Below are 24,860 nucleotides of genomic sequence, written 5' to 3'. Positions count from 1 at the left end.
TGTGTGGTGAACACACACACAAACACACACAGGTTCTTTTACCTCTTTATACTTCTGTTTCAGGAGCCAGTAGGTGGCACACATAGGTATAGAATAATCACAGCATTTTCCTTCTATTTCACACTCTGTTCTCATGGGGAGTTGATAAGAAAGTGAGTTATTTATGCCGGCATGGGGGAAGATAGTGTTCTAATGCAGGAAGGTTTTTTTTTAACCCAAAAAAATTCTAAATTTTTTTTCTGAATGTCTATGCTATAAGCTGTTCTTCATAAAAGGCTACATTAGGGGAAAAAAATCATAGGAAGGTCTATCATGAAGGAATATGATAGTGAGTTAATGCTTTATAAAGGATAGATACTTGAAATGTAAGTAACATGATTCGTTTCTTTCCAGTGAGTAATATTGTAAATCACCAAGTATCACAACAATATATTCCACTCTCTCACATGTTCAGCTTAATTGGGGTAAAGAGGAAATATAGCTCCTGGTCTGTATTCCAGAAATGAACCTCTGGATAGCATGGCATCAAAGATTTTTTTACAAGTAAATAATTAATTGGTTTAGAGCAGACTGACAGATATAATTAAGCAATTTATAGTTGAAATAGCCAGTATTTCTCTAATTAGTGACAAAGGAATACCTGAGGCTGTGGTCAGATGAAATACTTCCCAGATGAATTTTAGGATAAAAGGAAATCCAGAATTTTTCATCATGTGTTTCTTTATTATCAGTAATCAGAATTAAAAAAAAAACCTCATAAAATAATTTTCAGCTTATTGAGTCATGACATATGCTGTACATTTTATTTTCCCCTAAATTTGGTCAGTGCATGCTACATTTTGTAAAATACATTATTGTTTCAATCTTCTAATGTCAAGAAACATACTAGCTGACGGAGACTTAGTGTAGAGATGAGACACTAATATAAAAACATAATCAAGGGCCTCCCCAGTGGTGCAGCGGTTGAGCTCTGGGTTGCGAAGCTGCCCGCAGCTTCTGCGGCAACGGTTTGATCCCCGGCTGCTCCCCGGCCATCGGAGGAGGGTCCCGCATGGCATGCAGACCTCTCCTGCTGCCTGCTGCTCCCCTCAGCAGTGTACTTTGGTCCTTCTGCCTGTTCTGCTCCCCGCTCTGGCTCTGGTGAATTCTCTCACCCTCCCGCGCTTCTGACTGTACCCAGTGCTTGTATAAATAAATAATCTTAAAAAAAAATAATAAGCAAGAGCTTTGTTTCAACTTGTCTACAAAAATATTGATAAAACATTTTTAAGGTTTTCGTAGCTTACTTTGTCAAAATATAGTTTATTCATTGAACTGTTCACAAGTTCCTGTATTTCTAATTGTTTATCATTTATATGCGAAAAGATTGTTATACCCCGCTATACTGGCTAAGAAGGAAGTGTATATTCTTCTCATTACATTTTTTTTTAAGAATATGCAATACAAATAATTTAAATGACACTTTCTGCCAAGACTTTGGCACAATTTGAAATAATTATGGAGGCATAGTTAATTTTTTATATATCATATATGCATAGATTTTTGCTGTGTTTATAAATGGATTTTGTATCTGCTTTTTTACTGCTACATAACAAACTTAGCTTAAAACAGCACAAATTGATTATCTCACAATTTGTGTAAGTCAGGAGTTCACATACTCTTTAGCAGAATCACTAATGAAAGTCTTAGAAGACTGAAGTCAGGGTGTCAGCTGGGGTTGTGATCACATCTGAAGTTCAGGGTCTTCTTTCTTTGTTCATTGGTTGTTGGGATAATTCGTTTTGTTGTAACTATATGACCAAAATCTTTGCTATATTTTTGGTTGTCAGCTGGGGGTCATCCTCATGTTCTGCTTGGCTGTTTGGACCTCTCCTTCTGGCTATTTGGTCCCTTAAGGCCAGTTGAGGAGTCTTTCTGGCTTTGAATCTCTGATTTATTTGAAGGGCTCATCTGATAATGTCAGGCTCCTCCAGGATAATCTCCCTTTTGAGGAACTCATAAGCAGCTGAGTAGGAGCCTTAGTTATATCTGTAGAATATTTGTCCCATAAGATAAAGTTATATGGAATTGATATTTCATCATATTCATATGCCCAACTCACATTTAAGGGAAGGGGATATACACCAGGACTTGGGTATTTGGGGAGGTAAATTGCATCTTGGAATTCTGCTTACCACATACTGTGATAAATTATCTAGAATACCAATGTTATGGAGATAATTATTATCTTCAAATATTGTGTAACTTATAAATCTCATTCACCTTCTTGGTGTAGTTTTTTTTTTTTTTTCCTATCTGCAGACACATTTTTATTTGTACTTACCCAAATTTAAAGACTATACTGGAAATAAAATCACTGAAATGTCTTTTATGCTCTTGACCTTTGGATCCTTAAAGCAATAAAAGCTCCCTCAGCAGTACCATCTATCTTTCATAACTCAGATTTATAGTTTACTAAGATACCTGCACTTCCTGTTTCAGCATCTGGCATAAGCATATAGCCCAAACATGAAAACTATGAAAACTGCCTCCTAAATCCAGTGTATTTTCCACAAGACTGTTGTCTGCTTATATTGTATAGCACCTTAGAATTATTTGGCAGTCTTAAGGTTACAAATTAGTGGCACTATCTGAAAAAGATTTTACAGAATTGTTATTATATACAGAACTATATACATATGTACTGACCTATAATGCATGTACACTGTGTGTATCCAAATATATTTATGTATATGGTATGTATCTGTAGATGTGTTATATAAGACTTTTTCTTTATAGAAATAATGCCACTGATCAAAGATTAGTTGGCTTTTCTGAAATAGTGTGATAATGAGTTAGTGTAGAACTTGGTGAGTTAAGTAAATTGAAAGTTATATTCCTTAATGACCAGTATGTCATTTTATAGGTGTAACTAAAAGGTGATTATATGTTTTGAATTGTGTTTACTTGGGAAGAATTAGAAGATCATTTTCAAGGAACATTTTGTTCCTTATATTTGAGGGCCATGTTGAACAAAAGTTACCTTATAACAACCATGTAGTTGTACTGCAGGCAATTCAGTAAGGGGAAGAGATACAGACTCCTGTCCCATTTTATTTTAAACCTCACTCTCTGCTGAGGGACATATATGGTCACATTATTGTTCTGCTGTATTTCTTTTGTCCACTAGAATACTACCTTTTCAACCATCTTACTGTTGTTTGGTGTAATATAATCAGAAATCATTAAAAAGGCAGAGGTTTCTCTTGATCTTTGCGACTAAATCTTCCTAAAGATTGGCTTTCTGCTTTTTTGTCTCACTGTATCTCTAGTACTTTGATGAATATAAAAACATCATATTGCCAAATAATTTCTTTATCAGTGCAAGTAACATGGAAACTTAAGAATTATCTACATGACAACGTGCATGAACCAGTCCTTGTATTAATTCTGATGCATTCATATATTCTTATTGATCTTTTATTGTTTTCTTTCTTTTTTTTTTTTTTAGAGGCATGTATTTTTATTTATTTTTTATTTATTTGTTTGTTTGTTTGTTTATACAAGCACTGGGTACAGTCAGAAGTGTGGCAGGGTGAGAGAATTCACCAGAGCCAGAGCAGGGAGCAGAACAGGCAGACTGAAGAAGTACACTGCTGTGGGGAGCAGCGGGCAGCAGGAGAGGTCTGCACACCATGTGGGACCCTCCTCCGGTGGCCTGGGAGCAGCCAGGGATCGAACCAGCGCGGTAGAGGCTGCGGGCAGCTTCGCAACCCAGCGCTCAACCGCTGCGCCACCGGGGAGGCCCTATTGTTTTTTTTAATACCTTGATTAAGTTTCCTTCTGGTGTCATTGTTCAAAAAATAAAATTTTTTAGGAGAAGAACAGTGTGACTAAGAGCTTATTTTTCTTGTTTGGTGAATAAAGTTTTGTGGGGTTTTTTTTAAATAGATTTATTTATTTATTTAATTTATTTATGCATAGTAGAACTAGAGTGTAGGCCAGAGGTACGGGGGACCAAGGGGTGATAGTATTTACCAGAGACAGAGTGGGGAGCAGAACAGGTAGAGCTACTGAAATACACTGCTAAGGGGAGCAGCGGGTGAGACGGAGAGGTCTGCTGGGCCATGTAGGGTAGCTCCCTGGCCAGGGATGGAATTTATGCTGCAGTGGCTGGTGATAGCTTGAGAGCGCTGAGACTTTAACCCCTGTGCCACCAAGGAGACCCTGGGTGGTTCTTTCTGTTTCTTTTTTTAAGGCCGAATTGCTCAGATAAAAATCTTGTTTTACATTTTCTACCCTATATTGAAATATATTTTTGACATCTGTTAAAATCCTATATAATTTTAAGTTTGTGGCCTGGATAGGTTACGTTGAAATTCTATTTAATTCTAATCTGGGAACAATTGAATGCTCTTTTTTTTTTTTTTTTAAAGATTTATTTATTTATTTGTTTATTTATTTATACAAGCACTGGGTACAGTCAGAAGTGCGGGAGGGTGAGAATTCACCAGAGCCAGAGTGGGGAGCAGAACAGGCAGACTGACGGAATACACTGCTGAGGGGAGCAGCGGATGCGGCAGGAGAGGTCTGCGCGCCATGTGGGACTCTCGCCAATGGCCTGGAATCAAACTGGTGCTGCAGTTGCTGCGGACAGCTTCGCAGCCCAGCACTCAACCGCTACAAAACCAGGGGAGGCCCAACAATTGAATCCCCCCTCTCTCTCTCTTTTTTTTTTTTTTTTAAAGATTTATTTATTTATTTATACAAGCACTGGGTACAGTCAGAAGCACGGGAGCGTGAGAGAATTCACCAGAGCCAGAGTGGGGAACAGAACAGGCAGACTGACGAAATACACTGCTGAGGGGAGCAGTGGGCGGCAGGAGAGGTCTGCACGCCATGTGGGACCCTCCTCTGGTGGCTCAGGAGCAGCTGGGGATCGAACCTGCGCTGCAGAGGCAGCTTTGCAGCCCAGCGCTCAACCGCTGTGCCACCAGGGGAGGCCCAACAATTGAATACTCTTAATAGATTCTCCAACATTATAGCAAACAAAAGACTAATATAATATAGCTTGGAAGTAAGTATTTTATCGAAGTACATTAACTGAGAAGCCAGTGATCTCTTCTTGGCTATCAGGCCTATTCCACTTTGTAGCTTCTGAAGCAGTTTAAGGTATCTGAACTTTATTGCAAATGCCAAGTGTGAGAATATGCACATGCAGCAAATTAGTTTTACACATCAAAATTCCGAGACATAACTCTTTTATACATTTGTGTAACACCCAAAGTTGTGTGTAGCAAATACTTGTGCTGAGACCTCTTTATGCCTTCAGAAGAAAATTGTTTTCATAAAGAGCAATATATAATAAAAATACACTTTGAACTGTCAGTTATACTTTCAGAATCATCCTGTCTTTACCATCACCCATTCTTTGCGCTTTAAAAAAAAAAAAAACCTCTGCACTGCACAGTGGGTTTATAAGTAGGGATACATGTTTTTCTGGGAACATAACATCCCTTCTCGTGGTAAGTGTTTGACCTAACTGCAAGTTTATAACATGGAACTCCAAATACCAGCTCATCTTGGGGGAAGACCATTTACAGTATTAACTGGACCTGTGGGGATCTCTGGGTTGTTTTTTTGTTTGTTTGTTTTGCTTTTTATTAACTGAATTTTTGAAGGACAGAACATACCTGTAAAGTGTTATAAAATGTGAACATGTGTCACGTAGTCATTTATTATCTATGTTTTATCTGTAGCTAAATTGTAGAATTATAGATTATATTTTAGAGGTGGCATGGACTACCTCAGATCATCTCCAAACTCTGTTGAGTAAACTTAAGCCTAGTGAAATGAAGTGACTTGGTTAAGGTCGCACAGCCATTTACTGTCAGGCCTCATGATCAGATCTATTATTAAAAGGTGAATATGGATTATGTTAGAACCACATTAAACACTTGACAACTCCCAAGCAGGAAATACTTCCTTATATTTAACATAAATTACTTACTTCCTCTGCTTGTGAGATAATTGGAAGAGATGGAAAACAGCTGGTGCCTGCAATCCTAATTCTCTTAAAATTTCATTATTTCTCATTATTTAATTATAATTTCTTCTAATTATCAAGAATGCCTTACACACCAAAATCACATTTTTGCTTTGTTTTGTTTAAATTACAGCAGTATATTTCCATAGAATGTTTGACATATGGTTCCCACAGCCAGCTACATAAGTGTGGATCCCCTTATTGAAAAGCGGTTAAGAATTTTAAGTTGACAACAACAGAATCTTAAACTCAGAGCAGGGCCCTGCGTGACTGTACAGGTTATACACCCTGAAGCTGCCCTTAGTGCTTCTAGATGTTTTCTTTAAAGATTAACATACCAAACTGTGGACTTAAATATTTTGACATACCACAGGCATTATTATTTTTTTTTTTAAATAAAACAAGATCATTTTCTGCTCGTGCACTGTTGATGAGTTTATGCTGGGTAATATTGAAACTTTTCCCAAGATTTCTTGAGAAAGAATGCTAGAATTAAAAAATTTAGAAAAAAGTGGTGTGTGTTCCACTTGGAGTTGTAGTGTCTAGAATTCAGGAATGAAGTGACCAGTGGACCCAGGTGAGAACTCAAATGGTACATAGATATTTACTATCCACTTCAGAATTAGATTTGGTCTTGGACATGGAATTTGTAGGAGGATGTTTGAGAATTAAAAGGAAAAAAGATGTGACTATTTTCCAAAAATCTCTGAAAGGAAGAGCTTGTATCAGCTAGCCTCTTTCCTTTTAATGCACACCCCTTTGGTGGCAGTGCCAGTGTGTTTTAAGATACGCCGAGTATCACCAATTGAAATTCTCATAATTGTTTTTTACATGTAAGTGAGAATGTTTGTATATACGTTTATATGTACATTGACTACCTTTTGTTGCATAATTTTTTTTTACTTTGAATGATATTTAACGTTTATTTGAATAATGCCGATATAGAAAATGTGCTTTAAAAATAAACTGTATTTGCAGCTTTTCATAGAAAAGAGTAGACTACTTAAAGAAATAAAAACTCTAAATGAAAATATGTCAAAGTGATTTGGTTGCCTGAGTGCTGAGTGCTAATTTCTGCCTTCGTAAATTTTTTAGATAGTTTCAGACATTAAAACAGTGCATTTCTATTTTATAAAATAAATATAGTCCAAGCACCATAGTCACATAATCTTTTCCACACTTTATTTATGCTAACTTTTAAAATATCCAGTTGTATTTGGTACATATACATGTACATTTTTCTTTATATATGTTGACATTAGATTGTTTTTTTCTAATCTAGTCCATAATATTTATGTAAGACTTTTTTTCAGAGAAAATTAAAATTTTTGAATACTAGCACTGTGATTGGAGAATTAATTTAAATGACATGTAGATATTGGAATAATTTTTAAGAAAAGGTCTTCTTTTTTAATACTTTGATATTATACAACTTCCTGCTTTGTAATGTTAATATAAACATTACCAGTAGTCAGAAGACTTCACATTTTCATTGCTTTTTTTTTTTCTGTTCATCTCCTTTTTAAGAGATAGCCAACAGTGCCACCATCAGAACAGACAGGCTTTTCTCATCATCAGTATTGTTTTTTTTTTTTTTTTCCCTCAAATCCCTATACTTACGGAACGGTTAAAAAACTGCTTAAGTTAAAAAGACAAATACAAAATACTGGAAGATACCAATGATATGATAAAACTACCTTTGATTTATTTTATGAGCAAATCAAATTCATAAAATTATTCTTCAATAACTTGTTTCTAATTTGGTTACTTACATTTTGTCAGGTCATTCTGTCCAGGTAGCTTTAATATTGAATGTCATTTATTGTTATTGTCTTTAATTTATTGATGAGATAGTCTTAAAGAAGGCTATAAAAACAAGAGAATAACCAGACTTTCTTCCCTAATATTAATTTTGAGCACATTTTTTTCATTCTGCATTTTCCTTCATATGTGACTTATTTTTAAGTAATGGGACTTTAAACTGCCAAGTTAATTATAATTTCAGAATCTATATTAAAGCATAAAGTTATTCTTTCATGGTCTGATACTTACATGATATGGTATATTTGTTTTTGAATGAAAAGAAACCTGGTCTCCATCTTCCTGTTGACATCAAACACTCTTCTGATATGCTAATCCAGCATCAGGGAGAGCACATCCACAGGCTTCATTTGGACCCATTCCAAGTCTCAAAGAAAATTATATGTCTAGAACTGATTTTGCAGCATTGCCTCCTTAGAATGAAAACGGATGTTGACACATTCTACAATTAAAAAGACTTAATATTGAAACATGATACAGAAGGTTTTCAACATTTTAATAATACCCTGATTTGCTTCTTAATTGTCTGGTCATCTAATTGCTATTTGTTCTTTGCTACTCATGTAATAGCCATTGAAATTGCTAATAAGTTCATTTCCAATCTTTGTGTCTTAATAAAAATTAACCTTAAAGATTGATCCTTTAATATGTTGAGTGCATATGAGATAGTAAATGTAATCTTTTGCTTACCATTAGGTAGGTATATTATCAGATCTTGAAATGTTTTTTCCTTAAGCCTGCCCTCAACTGGTCACAGGAATAGAAATTGATCTGTGAGGTAGTTTTGGAGACCAAAGTCTGTTTCTCTGTCTAGATACAGTAGCAAAAAATCTCATTAGTTGAGCTTCCAAAAATGTTGTTTCCAGATTAAATGTATCCAAATACATATTTAATTGTTGATATGTTAATAAATATATATTTTTGAAAAGATAATTGTCAGAAAATTGTATAAGAACTTGTTTAAATGTACTTTTTCATGTTGGTCATTTGTAAATAGGAAACCAATTGTGTTATTGCTTTTTTAGAAATATTTTTTATACAGTAAAACTTTGTGAATCTTATGATGCTAAGAACTTTGTTTCTGCATTTATTATAGCATATTCTTCTAGCAAAGCTAATGTAGAAAAGTGGGGTTAAATATGTTCCTCTGGTTTTGTAGTTAGTTAAGTGATTGTTCCCTCATGTGTGATGACCACTCTTTCCTGATTAGCTTGTAGGTGCTCAGCTTTTTGCTCTTTCTTCCTCTAATGTTTGTTGTTCATAAAGTTTAGTTTCATTCATTAAAAGCAAAGTGCAATGTTAACTTGTCATGTGCACTAAAAATAGTCATGAAAACTTTTTACATAAATCCCTTTATTGATTTCATTTGTAATAAAGTAAGTGATGTTTCAAATCATCAAAATGGGTCAATATTTAAAAGAAATTCTATAGTGAATCCTTCTGTCAGGAAAATTGTCTTTTAATGAACATAATTACCTTCAGGTTTCTAGACTACCTTATTCTGACTTTTTAAAAATAAAATTTGACATATTCCTTTTAGGAAAAGAATTATCTTATATAGATGTTAATTTTTGAAATAGTTAGACATCACAAAGATGTAGCCTGATATGACCTGTGCTAACTTTGGATATAATAGGGAAAAATTGAGCTTTTATGTCAGTTAAAATTATTGGAATCATTGCACTTTGGAAAGTCACACACTTAAAATTAATAGATAAAAGTAGTTGTTTTTCTGATTTATTGCTTTTTATAAGGATCTAGTCTTAAGATATTTTATTCCTTATAATTCTTATTTTTAATTTTTTAAAGCATTTTAAGAAACAAAAGAGGTTAATTCCTGAAAGAACTGTTTGGAAGTACTTTGTTCAACTCTGCAGTGCATTGGAACATATGCATTCTCGACGAGTCATGCATAGAGGTAAGATTAAATTGTGAATAATTTTTAATGTTATTTTATGATGCAAGTTACCAGGCAGTTTATGTATAAATGCCTTCCAATCATTGGCTAATACCAAGCTTTCTCAAATAATTTATTTCCAGAATATAATTATACTAGAATATAAACATCTAAATAAAACTCGATTTGGTTTTAGGTAAGAACGAAAATTAGTTGTTTTTCTGCTTCTCTCTTCTGAGAACCTTGCTGATTATATTGGTAACAGAAACAAAAACAGATGCAGGAAAGTAGTAGAATATGCATTGGAAAGGAGTGATCCCTACCCCACCTCCCAGAATGAACAGTGTAAAATATGACCACTTAGGTTTTTAATTTTCAGCATTAGCTCTTAATATATTCTTGATTACCAGTGATCAGACAGTGTGTGTGAAGAATCTCTATGGATTTGATCCACCGTGTATGTAAAAACTTTCAATATTATTTATTTAAGCAGTTATGTTTTTAAAGGCTCTCTAATTATATGTGCAATTGAATTAGTTTATATTTTCTGTAGATAATATCAATAAATTGATATTTAGTAATATATTTTATTTGAAATGGGTATAAAAAGGACCTAACTTATTTTGTGTTTGCATTTCACAAAGTTTATTTTCAAATGTAAAACGAAATGCATTTTAAATAAAAATAAGTAGTGCTCTTCATGGTCTTTTGATTCTCTGTCAATCAAAGGACTGAACCTAAATATTAGAATATAGCAAAACCAATCAAAATAATTGAGTTCAAAATCAAAGTAACTTTCATTTTTAAGATATGTGTAAAGTTCTGCTGTGTAAGTGATTTGTAATCCCTTGATAATGCCTAAATTGACATTGTCTTTCACTGATGCCTTCATTTATTCACAGATATAAAACCCGCAAATGTGTTCATTACAGCCACAGGAGTGGTCAAACTTGGAGATCTTGGGCTTGGCCGGTTTTTCAGCTCCAAAACCACAGCTGCACATTCTTTAGGTAAGAGATACAATAGATGTCAGTCAGTTATCTTTGTGTGCATGTGCATGTGTGTGTATGTTTAAAACCATAAAGATGAGCCAATTATATGCAGTTTCCATATTCTAAATCGATTTCAAAAATCATCACCTCCCAAGCAGATACTTGCAGCTCTCCATTAAGAACACTGTACAGTGTGTCCATTCATTTGGACCGAGAGGTAAAAGAAAATGCTAATGAACAAACCTGGCTTTTACTATTGCCACATAGCATTCCTTTTATTCTACATTTAGTAATATTAAGATAATGCAGTGAATAAACGGTATATTCGATGAGATGTGACCATTTAGAAATACTATAAAATGTTATTTACTAAAATAACACATACAGTTGTGATTATTGCAAGGGGAGAAACTAAGGATAATCTATGGAAAATATTCCCTTAAATTATGAAGTGGAAGATATATGTAGTTTTTTTAATCTAGAATTAATAATATAGCATGTTCTTTATGCCTAAAGTAGAACTGAGTGTTGCTATTACAACATTTTATTAACAGTGGAAGGAAAGTTTTCTGGTAAGAAACAACAGAAATTACCAGGAACGAACCATTTTTGGTTTTGGAGCTGAAAAACCAGGAAGAAACCATTTTTAATTGAATAAATTAAAAGGAATGATACATCTTGACTTAAAATTCTTCAGATCCTATTTTCTCTGTTTAAATGTAAGAATTAGACAAATGGTGATAGCCTGAATAAAATAAGTGAAAAATACGTTGGCTTTAATTAAATCGTACACTGTTTTTGGTGTCATAATTTCTTCGAAAATCATTTTTTGATAAAATATTTTTGATGAAAACATTCTTTTAAAAGAAAAGATTTTAAATGACTGATGAGTTATGTTAAATAACAAAGTTAGTGAAGTGAGTATCTCAGTTGACTAGGCATTTTTAAAGATTTTTTAGCTTTATCATTAGGGCTCTGTGCTCTTAAATCTGTTATTTAATTTTTCTGCGTCTCAACTTTTCTATATCTGGCACATTAGTGGACACCCAATCAGTACTTACTAAATGATAGAACATTGGGTCCTTGTTTAAAAAGTAGTGTTAAGATAATACTTTACTCAATTTTTTCAAGTACTTTAAGAAAACAAAATTTCAACAGATGTGGAGTAATACTGTTTTTTTCTTTTACTTTACATTTATTTTTTTCAGAGCATTACAACTTTTTTCTAGATAAAAGATTTGATATTAAATATCATGAGAAGTGCATAAATTTGCATAACACTTTAATGAAGTTTTACTTGGAAGTTATAACTCTTACAATACAAATAATAATTTCTAGAAAGAAAGTTTTATACTTCTGAGCCAGCGCCTTATCACTAGGACAGATAACATATTTACACATTGTCTTTGTTACTCACTGGAATTGAATGTCTTAATGGCATTCTGTCATTAGTTTAAGTAGAAATGATAAGTTACCATTGCACACCCATAACCACGCACACCATTGCACGTACTCATGCCCCATGCACACGCACACATGTGTTAGCTTCCTTGCTGCTTGGCAAACTGTCAAGCTGAGCATGTTGTAGACCCTGACCTTCAGGATCAGGCATACTATATGAAAATCAGGTCTTCAACAGTTTTTTTTTTTTTTAAGAATTATTCCTTTATTGTAAGATTATTTATTTTATTTTTGCGTAGAAGAATGGGCTGTAGGCCCATTGGGGGGTGTTGCGGGGTAAGAGAATTCACCAGAGACAGAATGGGAACAGAACAGGCGGATTGAATGAAATACACTGCTGAGGGGAGCAGTGGGCCAGATAGGAGAGGTCTGCTGCACCTTGTGGATTAGCTCCCTGGCTGGGGATTCAGGGCATATAAGGGGGGGATCTAACTCAAAGCAATGGTAGTGCTGAGACTTTAACCCATAGACTGCCAGGGAGGCTCCTCTTTCACAGTTTTGGCAATGGACTTCTTTAGCTTGCCAGCTCTCTTTCAAAGTTCTCAATAGGGTTTACAAACATATTTGTACCTCTGATTTGAGGTAATGTGTTAGACCAAATTTAGAGAGTAAAATTTTAGCACATGTAGTAATTCATTACATGTCTCCAATATCAGCTTTGTTCTAATTAGTCCACTTGTAATACAGAGGGTTGCATATAATTCTAGAACATTCTAAGACACACTAAAGTACAACCAGTGAAGAAATAGTAAGTGGATTAATTGGAAAATAATTTGTTTCATGAGTATTTTTTGTTTTAAAGATATTTTATTTAGGAAAAAAATCTGAAAATTTTGTTCTTCCTTGTCTTCTTTGCAAAGTAGAAATTTTTAAAGCTTGAAACAAATTCAACAATAAAAATTAAAGCCTGAACACTGATCCAGCACTTCCATAACTCTTTGGAAACAATAAGAATGTTATTTGAAAGGATCAGGAAATATTTTCTGCTAACAAATAATGTGCATAAAACAACAGGGATAGAAACTTTGACATAGACTTCTATTTGTTGATAAGCTGATCCTAATTTTTATCTTTAAAGAACTATTACTTTCCTATGTTGTTATTACATGTTTTTATTTTTAAAAACAAATGTCAAAGATTGTTTCTTAGCTTCAGTGCCAAAAAGCAATTGTAAACGTGACCATGTTTTGCTTGTGGGAAGTATTATACAGCTATACCTTTTATTGTCCGTTGATTACTTGTCTAATTTTACAGAGGATAAAGTCTGCAGGGCATGATTGATGCATACAACTAGTCTAAATTTTAGTGAAATTACAAATAAATCAGGTCTACATGTAGTTCAAGAGAAGAAACTATGTAAGTTTACTTTAAATGAAAGTCTGTCCTAGAGCCAAATTTCATTGAACTTTGTAAAGATGTTTTCAGGAATTTAATTCAAAAAAGACAAAAATGTATAGGACTTTAGAAATGTCTTCTTACTTGTATTTTTCCAGAAATGCTTTTTTTTTTTTTTTTCAAAAATCAAATAAAATTAATCTTCATTTATTTTGATTTGTTATGAGGAACTCATACTTCCAGTTACTTGCTGTTTAGCAGTGCTTAAGGCGTTGGCAAGTCTTGGAAGTTTTCAGTTGTCTCTGCATGCTGCATCTCTTGCTTGACACCTAGCATAATATTTTGAAGAGAATGGAGGGTTCCTGGATTTATATGCCCACTCATCTGCAGAACCTTAATCAGGCCATTCAGTAACTTTTCTAAGACTCAGTCTACAGATTTATAAAAACAGAAAAGTAAATCCATCCTGTGTTGTCTCCTTACCTCTAACCAGTCCCTAACCTAGTAACACAATGGATGTAAATGTGTTTTCTAAACAATTTGATGTTGCTTATGTTAGATAGTGATGGTAAAGATGCTGAAGCAAAGGGAAGAGCAGTTGATACAAGAAAATCATTATTACAGGGCCTCCCCAGGTGGCGCAGGCGGTTGAGGTCAGTGCTGTGAAGCTGTTTGCAGCCTCTGCAGCACTGGTTTGATCCTGGCCGGCCAGGGAGGGTCCCATATGGCAGGATGGACCTCTCCTGTCTCGCCTGCTGCTCCCTTCAGCAGTGTGCTTCGTCAGTCTGCCTGTTCTGTTCGCTGCTCTGTCTCTGGTGAATCCTCTCACCCTCCTGCACATCTGGCCTATACCCTGGTTCTTGTATAAATAAATAAATAAATCTTTTAAAAAAAAAAAAAAGGGCCTCCCCAGTGGCGCAGCTGTTGAGCACTGGGCTGCGAAGCTGCCCGCAGCCTCTGCTGTGCAGGTCGATCCCCGGCCACCGGTGAGGGTCCCACATGGCGCGCAGACCTCTCTGGCCGCACCCGCTGCTCCCCTCAGCAGTGTACTTCGTCAATCTGCCTGTTCTGCTCCCCGCTCTGGTGAATTCTCTCACTCTCCTGTGCTTCTGACTGTACCCAGTGCTTGTATAAATAAATCTTTAAAAGAAAAAAAAAATCATTACAGAAGCTTTTTTATTCAGGTGCCATTATAGGGACCATGGAACTTACCCTGTGGTAGGAGGAAATGGATAAGAAAAAAAAAAAAAGATGATTTGTTAACCATACAGTTAACATGAGTGATGAGTACAGAAAGTATTTTAGAAAAGACATGGTCAGACATGGCCTCTGTGAGGAGGTGATGTTTGAACTGATATTAGAAGGCTTCGAAAGAGCCAGCTGGGAAAGGCCCTGGGGGAGTAATATCTCAAGTTGACTGAAAAGCAGTTTGTATAAAAGGGCAGAGACAGGAGAGTTCTGCCTGCAGTTGTTCCTAGAGTGGGATAAAGGAAGCGCCGTGGCCAGATGTGGGAAAAGTTTACAATTTATTCCAAGTGCAGTGGCCTACCCATTTTTTCAAGGTGGTGATGAGGAGAACAATTTGAGCTCTGCTGAAGGCAGCACCATGAACTTCCTTTTTCTTCAGGATAATAGCCCCAGAACTATCTACTATTTCAGGTTCTTCTTTGTCCTGAAAGTTGCCTTTTTTTTTCTCTCTCTCTCAGAGTAACTCTTAGTATGCTCTACCAAGAACTAAGCAGAGTACACCACCTCTGGGTTCATCAAAAAGTGTACTACTGCCTGTGATTTGTGATCTCGACAGTTTTTTTGTTTTTGTCCCCTTCCTCCTTTCATTTTATACATGAATTTATTGTGAGTCAGATTTTCAATTTAGTGCTTTTGTATTTCTTTGGACAGGAGATATGGCTAGGGACTCTGGTTGTAGGGTCATAGAAATCCCTATGAATTTTACCCTTTCATATATTGTCAACCTTATAAATGTAGCAGATGTTAGAAAATTTGTTTTTCTGACTTGCTATCTGGTCATTTCAAACAGAAATTAGTCATTTTATGGTGCTCTCTGTACTACGGATGGGGATTAGTGATAACCTGCATAATAGTTCAATAATTTGCACAATGATTCACCTCCCTAAATCCCGTATATGTAATTTCCTACATGTGTAAGTTGATTGCATTCTAGATTTGAGGAAACTAAAGCACGGAGAGATAAATAGGCTATGCAGGTGGGAGCTGATGAGGAGGTCTGTGGCTTCCTAGTCTGTTTCACTCTCCCATACAACATTTTATTTTTCACTCTATCAATATCTGGTGGCATTTTTCTCTTACTCTCTTGCTGTTATTTGATTTGTTATTTACTTTCCATTTGGAATTACCTTTTTTTGCTTTGTATTTGGCTTAGGAATTCACATATGAAAACATAGTTTAATCTCTCTTGGACTAAACAGCTCTTATTGCTTCAAGATTTAGAAATAAGCAGAAAGTAAGCCCCTATCATATCAGAGTTTTTCTTCATAACCAGAAAATTTCTCTGGTATTTCTAGAGAAGGGGATCTTCTAAACTGAAGACTATAAAACTACACCAAAATTTGTGGAACAGAAATATGACAATCCCAGGTTTGGTGCCTTTCTATTTCTTACTACTCTAGTCTCCTTTGGGCAAATGTAAATATTCTGACCCAGAGGCAACTTGCTAAGGGATCAACTATCTTCATTTTTGTATATTAAAAAATACAGCAGAAGCCAAAGAATAATTTTTATATATTCTAAATATGTGATTTTTAGTCAAATTGTCTGAAACGGACTTCATTTCTTATAAATACCCTGAGGAGTCCTCTATTGGTACTAAATAGCAGCAGCAACAGTAACAAATGAATGTGTATAGAATTTTGTAATTTCTAAGGAATTTTAAAGCATATTTCCCCCTCTGGTCTTTAATATTGTGTAGTGGGTAGAGTGATATTATAGACTAGGAAACTGAGAACCTCTATTTAACATGGAACTTGATACCCCCAACCCACAGGTAAAAATCAGAATTGCTGATCTTTGCCCTCTTTTAATTTTCCTTTTTTCCTTAAGGTGTATGTTCCAGAATGCTATGTAATTTATTATGCTTAGTACTTTTTTATTCTTCCACATTTCCAGGAAAAGGAGAACCAGAGATAATGATTTGAATGTTATCCATGCCATAAGATAAAGAATAACTTAGAAAAATACTTTTATGTCATGTGTACCCTTTTTCTACTTGCTTGTTTTTGTGACATATATGTGGTTATTGCAGCTGAAGGGTAATCAACTCTCTTAAAGAGAATTTGTGGTAGTGGTAAATGAAGAAGGGGTCTAAGGGAGTTTCCATCATTCAAAATTAGGAATTTCTGAGTAGAGAGATTATTTTTAAATCCAGAATTATTGATGAGATTCACTAAGTTATTGATCCCTGGTAACTTTTTTCTCAATCAATAAATTTGTAGTGATCCCCAGTAGATATCATTTGTAGTGATCCCTACCCCTTCATAGTTCAAGGTAGTTTGGAGCTGTAAGACAGCGTATGTTCAGTCAATATCATAGGCTACTTTCACAGATTTATTTTTAATTTTCACTCCTTTCTTGACATAAATAATTACTCTGGGAAGAAGTTATTATCTGATTTTAAACTTCACATTTAACCTCTCAGCCACCATATGATCTCTTGTAAAGCACTATGGGTACTTTGTGGTAGGTGTGGTGTGTGTCATATACCTGGGGAGGTGAGAACCGGTTCCCCTAAATCATATTAAATGTAATAAGCCAGTGTTGCCTCAGTTACAAAAAAGACACAATTAAAGGGAAAAAAACATTTATAATAAAAAATTATTCTTATCATACTTTAAATACCGACTGTGGACTAAGTGTCATGTAGCACATGTGCTGTTTTTTATTATTCATCTCTCTCACCAAGTCTTTTAGGTAGTTGTGATTCCTAGCTTAGAGTCTTATCCTGGAACAAGCCACAGCTCATTTAACTTACAAAAGAATATAACTTTATTCTTCTTATGGTAAATGTATTGACTTCTTCCATTCCTCCCTGCTACCCCCCAAATATAAAACCCCTCAATTAAATATCCCTCATCCCCTACCCAAAGGATCCAGTGAGCTCCTAGAGGTCAGACACCTTTTAAAAAATATTCTTGTCCTTTACACCCCTTCAGGGCCTGGTGAAGTTCTTGGTATGTAATTGGTTTTCGGCACTTTGAATTGGACGCGCCACTCTCCCATTGCAATGCCCGAATCATTAGCATATTTACATTAGTTTTTCCCTTGCTATCCCAACAAATCACAAATGCAGTGACTTCACACAACAGAAATTTATTATTTTGCAGTACTGTAGGTCAGTAACTCAGTATGAGTCACAGGCTAAAATCCAGGTGTTTGCAGAACTGCGTGCCTTTCTGGAGCCTCTAGGGGAGAATCTGTTCCTACTTATTTAGGTTATTGGCAGAATCAAGATATTAGATGTTGTGGGACCAAGGGTCCTGTTTGCTTCCCTTATGTCAGCTGAGGTCATCTACTTTCCTGAGCTGCCCTAATTCCTGCCTCCATTGTGGTCCAAACCAGCAGTGGTGGGCAGAGTCTCTGCCACACTTTGATTATCTCCTGTCTCTGCATGTTTTCTCTCACTGTTAGTCCATGGTAATTGCCTTTGATTAAGGTCTGTAGCCTTACATTTGCAGTCTCGTTTTTGGCCATGTGACATCATACAGATGTATCACAAAGGGGCAGGGCTTTGGAAACTACAGTCCCACCACCCCATTTTAGTAGATGTGACAGAGAGTGAGGTTCCACTAAAGACTGCTATGGTGAAATTGTTTAAATATCAGAGGTTTTTTGTTTTGTTTTGTTTTGTTTTGTTTTTAAAGATTTATTTATTCATTCATACAAGCACTGGGTACAGTCAGAAGCATGGGAGGGTGAGAGAATTCACCAGAGCCAGAGCGGGGAACAGAACAGGCAGACTGACAAAATACACTGCTGAGGGGAGCAGTGGGCACAGCAGGAGAGGTCTGCGCGCCATGTGGGACCCTCGCCGGCAGCCAGCTCTCAACCGCTGCACCACCAGGGGAGGCCCTAAATATCAGAGGTTTTAATGGACATTTACATCACTGAAATTAAGTACTTTTTCTTTTGGATAGATGTTTTGGACATTAAAATTTCAGTTTTTATTATAGACCTTCTTAGGTATTTTATTGCATTGTGATTTGCATTTATTTGTTTTTCAGGGGAGGAAATATCCCACTTGGCATAATATAAATTTTGCAGACAAGTTCTTTTCTCTCCATATAGTGCATTTATTGTCAGTTTTTAAATTATTGACAAAAGTTTATTTACTCTTCAAAGGGCTTCTCTCCTTAGCACCAGTCCTGCTTCTGAGTGTCTTATTCCATCATGGACTGGATTATAGAGGGAGTGAAAATGCAGTTTTAACAAGACAATTAGAGAAATTAATATACTATAAAACCTAACCACTTACATACTTCAAAGGTGAATGTAAGTAATTGGAGGTAGTCACCTGCTATTCCAGGAAATCTGTTTGCACCAGAGTTGCATTTATCATATAGAGTGAAGTGTCCCCTGTCTGACTGCTTGCTCTAGTGAGAGCAGGAGAACAAATGAGGACAATTAGACTAATAATGCTGCAATATGGCATCTTACATGCTTTTCTTATGTCCCAGAAGTGGAAAGGTAATTTTCTTTTTAGATGTACATGTGTGAATCTAGTTGTTTATGTGTGTGTTGTACATTGTGAAATGGAATAGACATATATACATTTAATAAAAAGCTAACTAGAACTCTCTGGTACTGGTCCTTGTGCAAGATAAATATTTGAAACCCCTTGGGGGGAAACTACGTTGTTGTTTTCGTTATAGAATTGTTTGAACTCCTCTTTACCATTTACAATGAGACAAACGGTTTTCTGATTTTGTGATATTGCCAGCAGAGTGGCTGCATGGCCATCATTCAAACCAGATAGCAGAATTTTCACACTGGAGTCTCTTGAGTGTATAATTCATGTTCCCCACACTATTTCCAAGTGTGATAGATCCCTCTGATTTCAACTGGGAAAATTAGTGTTCTTGAACCGGGCATTAAAACAGTTTCATTGTTTGTGCCAAGTGCCACCTGTGGTCACACACTTGTTTTTCCCACACCTTCTCCAGCACCTCTCTGTGGATCTGTCTTTGGCTTCTACCCCTTCATAGTTCAAGATGGTTTGGAGCCGTAAGGCAGCATATGTTCAGTCAATACTATAGGCTACATTCACGGATTTATTTTTAATTTTCACTCCTTTCTTGATTTAAGCAATTACTCTGGGAAGAAGTTATTATCTAATTTTAAACTGTGCCATTTAACCTCTCAGCCACTATAGCAAGTATTTATTTAAAACAATTAGAGAAGCTGCAGAGCAGCATAATTTTCACGTGTAGCCCGTTGAACCTGAACCCTTATTCCTAGGTTTTCATATGTGCATGCTGAGAATTTTAGATGATTTCCTGCTTCTTAATTTGGAAAGATAGAGGTTTGTTTGTTTGTTTCCCCCCCCACCCCCAGTCATATTTCACAGTAGTTAGTGTTAAAGAAATAACTGTCAGCTTAAATGCCAGGGATGGGCTATGTGGTTTGAATTTCAGGTCCATACCTTACTAGTTTTGTGATATTTGCAAAGTTCCCTGGTCTCCCTGTGCCTCCCCTCTAATAAGACAAAAGTTATAAACATATCATGAAGCTACCCATGACAAAGGCCTGGTTCACTAGTCCATGAGCCCCCTGAGGTCAAGTCCTTACCCTGTTTACTTCTGTCTCCCCGGCACCTGGAACAACACATGCCTGAAAGTAGGCGATTAACATTTGTTAAAGCCTTATCAAGATAACACATGTAATGCATTTAACACAGTGCCTGGAGCAGAGTAATAATTACAATAAGTTTTCTGGGTTTTTCTCCTATTAGCATTATTAAAGCTTTTAAATGTAATCACACTTAAAAGATGACATTTTATTTCATAAATGACTTTTATAGCCGAAGTATTAATCCACCATTCAGCTATTCTATATTGACCTAAGATCATATTTCTTAAAATGGAATAAATTTGGCCTTTCTTCACCAAGTCTGCCAGCATAATTTCTGGGTTGACATAAAAGAATGAAAATTAATTCCTGTTCCCTAAAGTTGTGGGTATCTCTGTGTATTTCACAATCAAGTTGAGGTGTAAGATGACTTGTATCCTTTTAATTTTCCCAACAAGGAATGTTTGAAACTTTCTTTTCTGCAGTTTGCTCAGATCCTAAGAGGCAGCATTTCTAAAGTGAATTGGCTTATTTTCACTGTGTCACTTTAAACACTTTGCTCAACTGTACTCCATAATAGTTTTAAAAAGGAATGTATTATTTTTTTACCTTTCATTTTCCGTATGGATTTAGTAGGGTTTTTATAAGTGCAGTTGAATTTTAGAGCAAAAGAAATGTCAGAAACCATTTCGTTTTTCTCATTGCTGCATCACTTTCCTTACATCTGAGGAAAATGAATAAAAAAAGAAGCGGAGCAGTTTTAGCTAGTTAGTTGCAAAGGTAAGATGTGAAGCAGATTTCCTGACCTTTAACTGGTTTACTTTTCCTCCCTTATTTAAAAAACAAAAACTACCAACCTGAATCTAACTATATAAAAAGATGTTTCAGTGTTTTTTTTTCTCATTCAAGTCTTTGAAGAAATTATAGTGCTGAACTTTTAGCTAAATCATTAAGACAATGTGTATATAACCTGTTGTGATAAAATGTGATATTACATTAATTTAGCCACATTTCCCATAATAACAGCATGTTAGAAATTTTCTGTTAAACACATTGTTTAACTTTTGAAAATGGATCTTCATTTTGTTTAGGATGGATTTTATTGTTAATAGAGTAGATACCATGTACAACTTTTCTCAAATAGCTAGAATAACTGAAGTAATGCAATGATAACATTTCTTATATTTGAACAACTGTCTTAATACACTTAATATAGATAAAACTCAGAGAGCATTTTCAGTTGTTAGCAATTTTCCCCTAATGTCACCCTTTCTCTGTTTTTGATAATGTTACCCATTTCTTACTTTTATTCATGTCAGTAGGTTAAGATACATAAGTATCTGCTATGGTAAACTATCTCCCCATTCTACAACCATAAATTCTCAAAAGATAAGTGAAATTATGCATCCTGCAGTCTTCAAGCTCCTCACTACCTAGTAATTTGCATGATGGTTTTAATGTCTAATCAGATCACTCCACAGCTCTCCCTTCCCTCCTACAGCTGTTGAAAGAAGTCACAACATTCTTGAGGCTACAGTAATAATAGACACAGCTGGCGTGGATTTTTTAATAAAGGTTTTTAGGAGATAATTACATATTCATTAATCTTGAAATGTAGGAAACATGTCACAGCATTTAAATGTATTCCAGATTTTCCTGAGCATTTATAAACTTTTTGGTATCTCTGCTAGGTAGAGGGAGGCAAGGATGAATCAGTTGAGGTGATGGGGCTCAAGCTCTCTTTCACTGTCAGTCAGTAGGTGAGCCCTTGTCCTGAGTAGAGATATACTTGGGGGAACATGTAAGAGGGAGGTAGTGGAACCCCCCTCTTAGACCTGTGTTCAGCAGTTTATCATGAATTTATCCAATTAATAATTGTAGTGGAGAATTCAAACTTTCTTCTTACATCATGACCGATTTTGGAAATGTGATCAAAGAGGTGAGTAGCATACTTAGATTTCCGTTTCAATATATATTCAAGATATGTATAATTTCAATGTTAAAATAAACCCTGTATATTTAGTTATATATAATGAAGTTTGTTGTTTATACTGTGAAGAAGAATCAGTCTGAGTTGAAAGTAGCAGTGTTTACCCAGGATGTAACTCCTTATAATGATCTCCAGCAGCTCACTAAAAATGGCTTTCAGGTAGATGAAATTTTTTTATATTTTAAGTTTAGTAGAATTCCGGATCATTCTTCTTCTCTGCTTTCTTCACGTGCAGGTCGTCAGTGTGTGTTTGCAGTTAAGGTGTTATGCTGGGTCTAATCTCTGTAAAATGCTAGCATTTGTTCTTCTTTTTCCCTATCATCAATCTTTCACACTCATATCAAACCCCTAATGGATCAGCAGGTTTCCCAGAGCTCCTGGTTAAAATTACCTTTGCTTTTGGTAAACTCTGAACCTTCCAGCCTCAGTGTTTTCACTTGCCCCCTGTGGATTCCGTGAAGCCTCTCTGCACATTCCTCACTGCCAGTCATTTGCTTTATGTCCTGAAATCAGGGGCCTGTGCACAGCCCGCTTATTATTCCTGCTATATCTACCATCATTCCTGGAATGGAGAAAGTGTGTAAATATTTCCAGTAATCGGTGTCGCTTATGCAAACTACCGGTGAAAGTGGTTGGAACTCCCAAAGCTAGAGAGCTTTTGTTTCCTTTACCCAATAACAGTATAAATGCTTTAAATGTAGCTATTTCTAAAAGTTTCTGGGATTTTCTGCCCATTTCCTGATAGAAATTGGAAAATTTACTAGTTTGTATCAAAATAAATGCTGTAATTAGATAATTTATTTCAATTTTATTAATTTCATATTTGAATAATTTTAAATGTATCCTTCTCTTCACATATACTCATTTTTCACTTTTCTTTTTGGCTTTCATAATACTTGTCTTTAATCCATTCTGACAAGGGCTAACCATTATTAGTAAAAATGGATTCCAGTCTAGATAGGATTTTTGTGAATAATCGGTTTACAATGTCTTCACATTTTGCATAGCTCTGTACAGTTTGTATATACAGCTGTTAGGTTATAACTTTATTCCTGTGGAAAACGGCCTTTGAGATAATACTATGATTGTTGGCGTGACTCTTTCTGTTGCCTCTGACTAAGTGCCCCTGTATACTATGTGTTACATTAACGTTTACCGTAAAGTCCTGGGAAGTCTTTGAACATTATTAGAAAAAGGAGAATGTGCTTTGTGACTAGCAGTGGAGTTTTGGTATCTGTTGCCTCAAGCATGTAAAATTCCTCCATATTGTGTGTAAACTTTTGATTTTCTATTTGGCAAAAAGCTGTAGGCTAATGATGGTGAAATAATAGCCATCGAAGTTTGAAATTGAAGTTACTCACTTTGAAAGTCACTGAAGTGTCTTTGCCCTTCAAAGTATATGCTTTTATTCATTTTAAAATGCTTAATAAATGTTTATTATAGTAGTATTTATATTATGTTTGCACTTTCTAAAAGTAATACAAGAAAAACATTAGCATATCAAAGCAAGACCAAAAATTATCTAGAGTATTAAATCCCTAAAAAGGTCTCAGTAGTAGTAATGGCTCAGATATTTTTCAGAGATATCAGTATCCTTTCACATACATTGTTATGTAAACCTTTAATGTACATAAGTCTGTTCTGTTCTTCCTAAAGTAGGAGTAAGGTGCTGAAGATTAGTGATTACACATCATTTGTAGTTTTAAGAGCCACAACTATGTTCTAAGGGATGTTTCTCAGACAGAAAGATAATTATGATTTATCTACATACCCTTTACTAAATTACTATGTATTACTATGTATGTATTTATTTTTAAATAAAATATTACCATACTTAAATATTTGGTATATACAAGCTACATTCAAAAAGATGGTGAGACCAAAGTAAATCATTTGAGTAGACTTTCTTGTTAAAATTCCCTTTATTTCCCTTTAGTTATACTCCTTAGAGTCCCCCTGGATTGCTCAAAAGCAAATAAAGTTTAACTCACCACATCCTTTTTAAGTTTAGGTTAGATATTAATGTGCTATTTAAGGACCAGACAGTAAAGAGGAAGTTTAAAAGTTTTGAGTATTCTCAAAAACAATATTCTGATGCTCATGTATTATTTTGGTGATATTTCTTAATGCAGAATTTTGTCTTTAATTTCTTACCAGAGTTTTATCTTCATGTTTATAAGCCTTGTTTTATTTGGTATGTTTGTTGCAGTGGGTACACCTTATTATATGTCTCCAGAGAGAATACATGAAAATGGATACAACTTCAAATCTGACATCTGGTCTCTTGGCTGTCTACTGTATGAGGTGGGTAATGTTGATAAAGTCCATATTGATGTATTTTTACTTATTGTAATACATTTCTCCTATTCCATATAGTATACACTTATTTTAACTTTTTTATGACAAATTAATTGGCTATAGTAATGGTTTTTATAAAGGAATTTAATAACTATATATTCATACATATTTACTTTCTCTACTATATTTTTGTTTGCTTTTGATGAAAATATTATTTTAAAA

At 35.1% G+C, this 24,860-nt stretch overlaps 1 protein-coding gene across 2 annotated transcripts in view; it reads left to right on the top strand.

Annotated features, from left to right (window-relative positions):
• NEK7 (NIMA related kinase 7) overlaps positions 1 to 24,860 on the top strand; it is a 129,860-nt gene that overhangs the window by 79,740 nt on the left and 25,260 nt on the right. For both annotated transcript variants that reach the window (XM_037497221.2, XM_037497222.2), the window contains exons 6-8: positions 9,656 to 9,764; positions 10,646 to 10,753; positions 24,550 to 24,644. In XM_037497221.2, coding sequence (XP_037353118.1) covers positions 9,656 to 9,764; positions 10,646 to 10,753; positions 24,550 to 24,644 — 312 coding nt within the window. The remainder of the gene's footprint in view (positions 1 to 9,655; positions 9,765 to 10,645; positions 10,754 to 24,549; positions 24,645 to 24,860) is intronic.

The sequence above is a fragment of the Talpa occidentalis genome, unplaced genomic scaffold, assembly GCF_014898055.3.
Source record: "Talpa occidentalis isolate TD23 unplaced genomic scaffold, MPIMG_talOcc4v2.1 talOcc4.8, whole genome shotgun sequence".
Lineage (NCBI taxonomy): Eukaryota > Metazoa > Chordata > Mammalia > Eulipotyphla > Talpidae > Talpa > Talpa occidentalis.
This window is presented reverse-complemented; position numbering and strand designations above follow the sequence as displayed.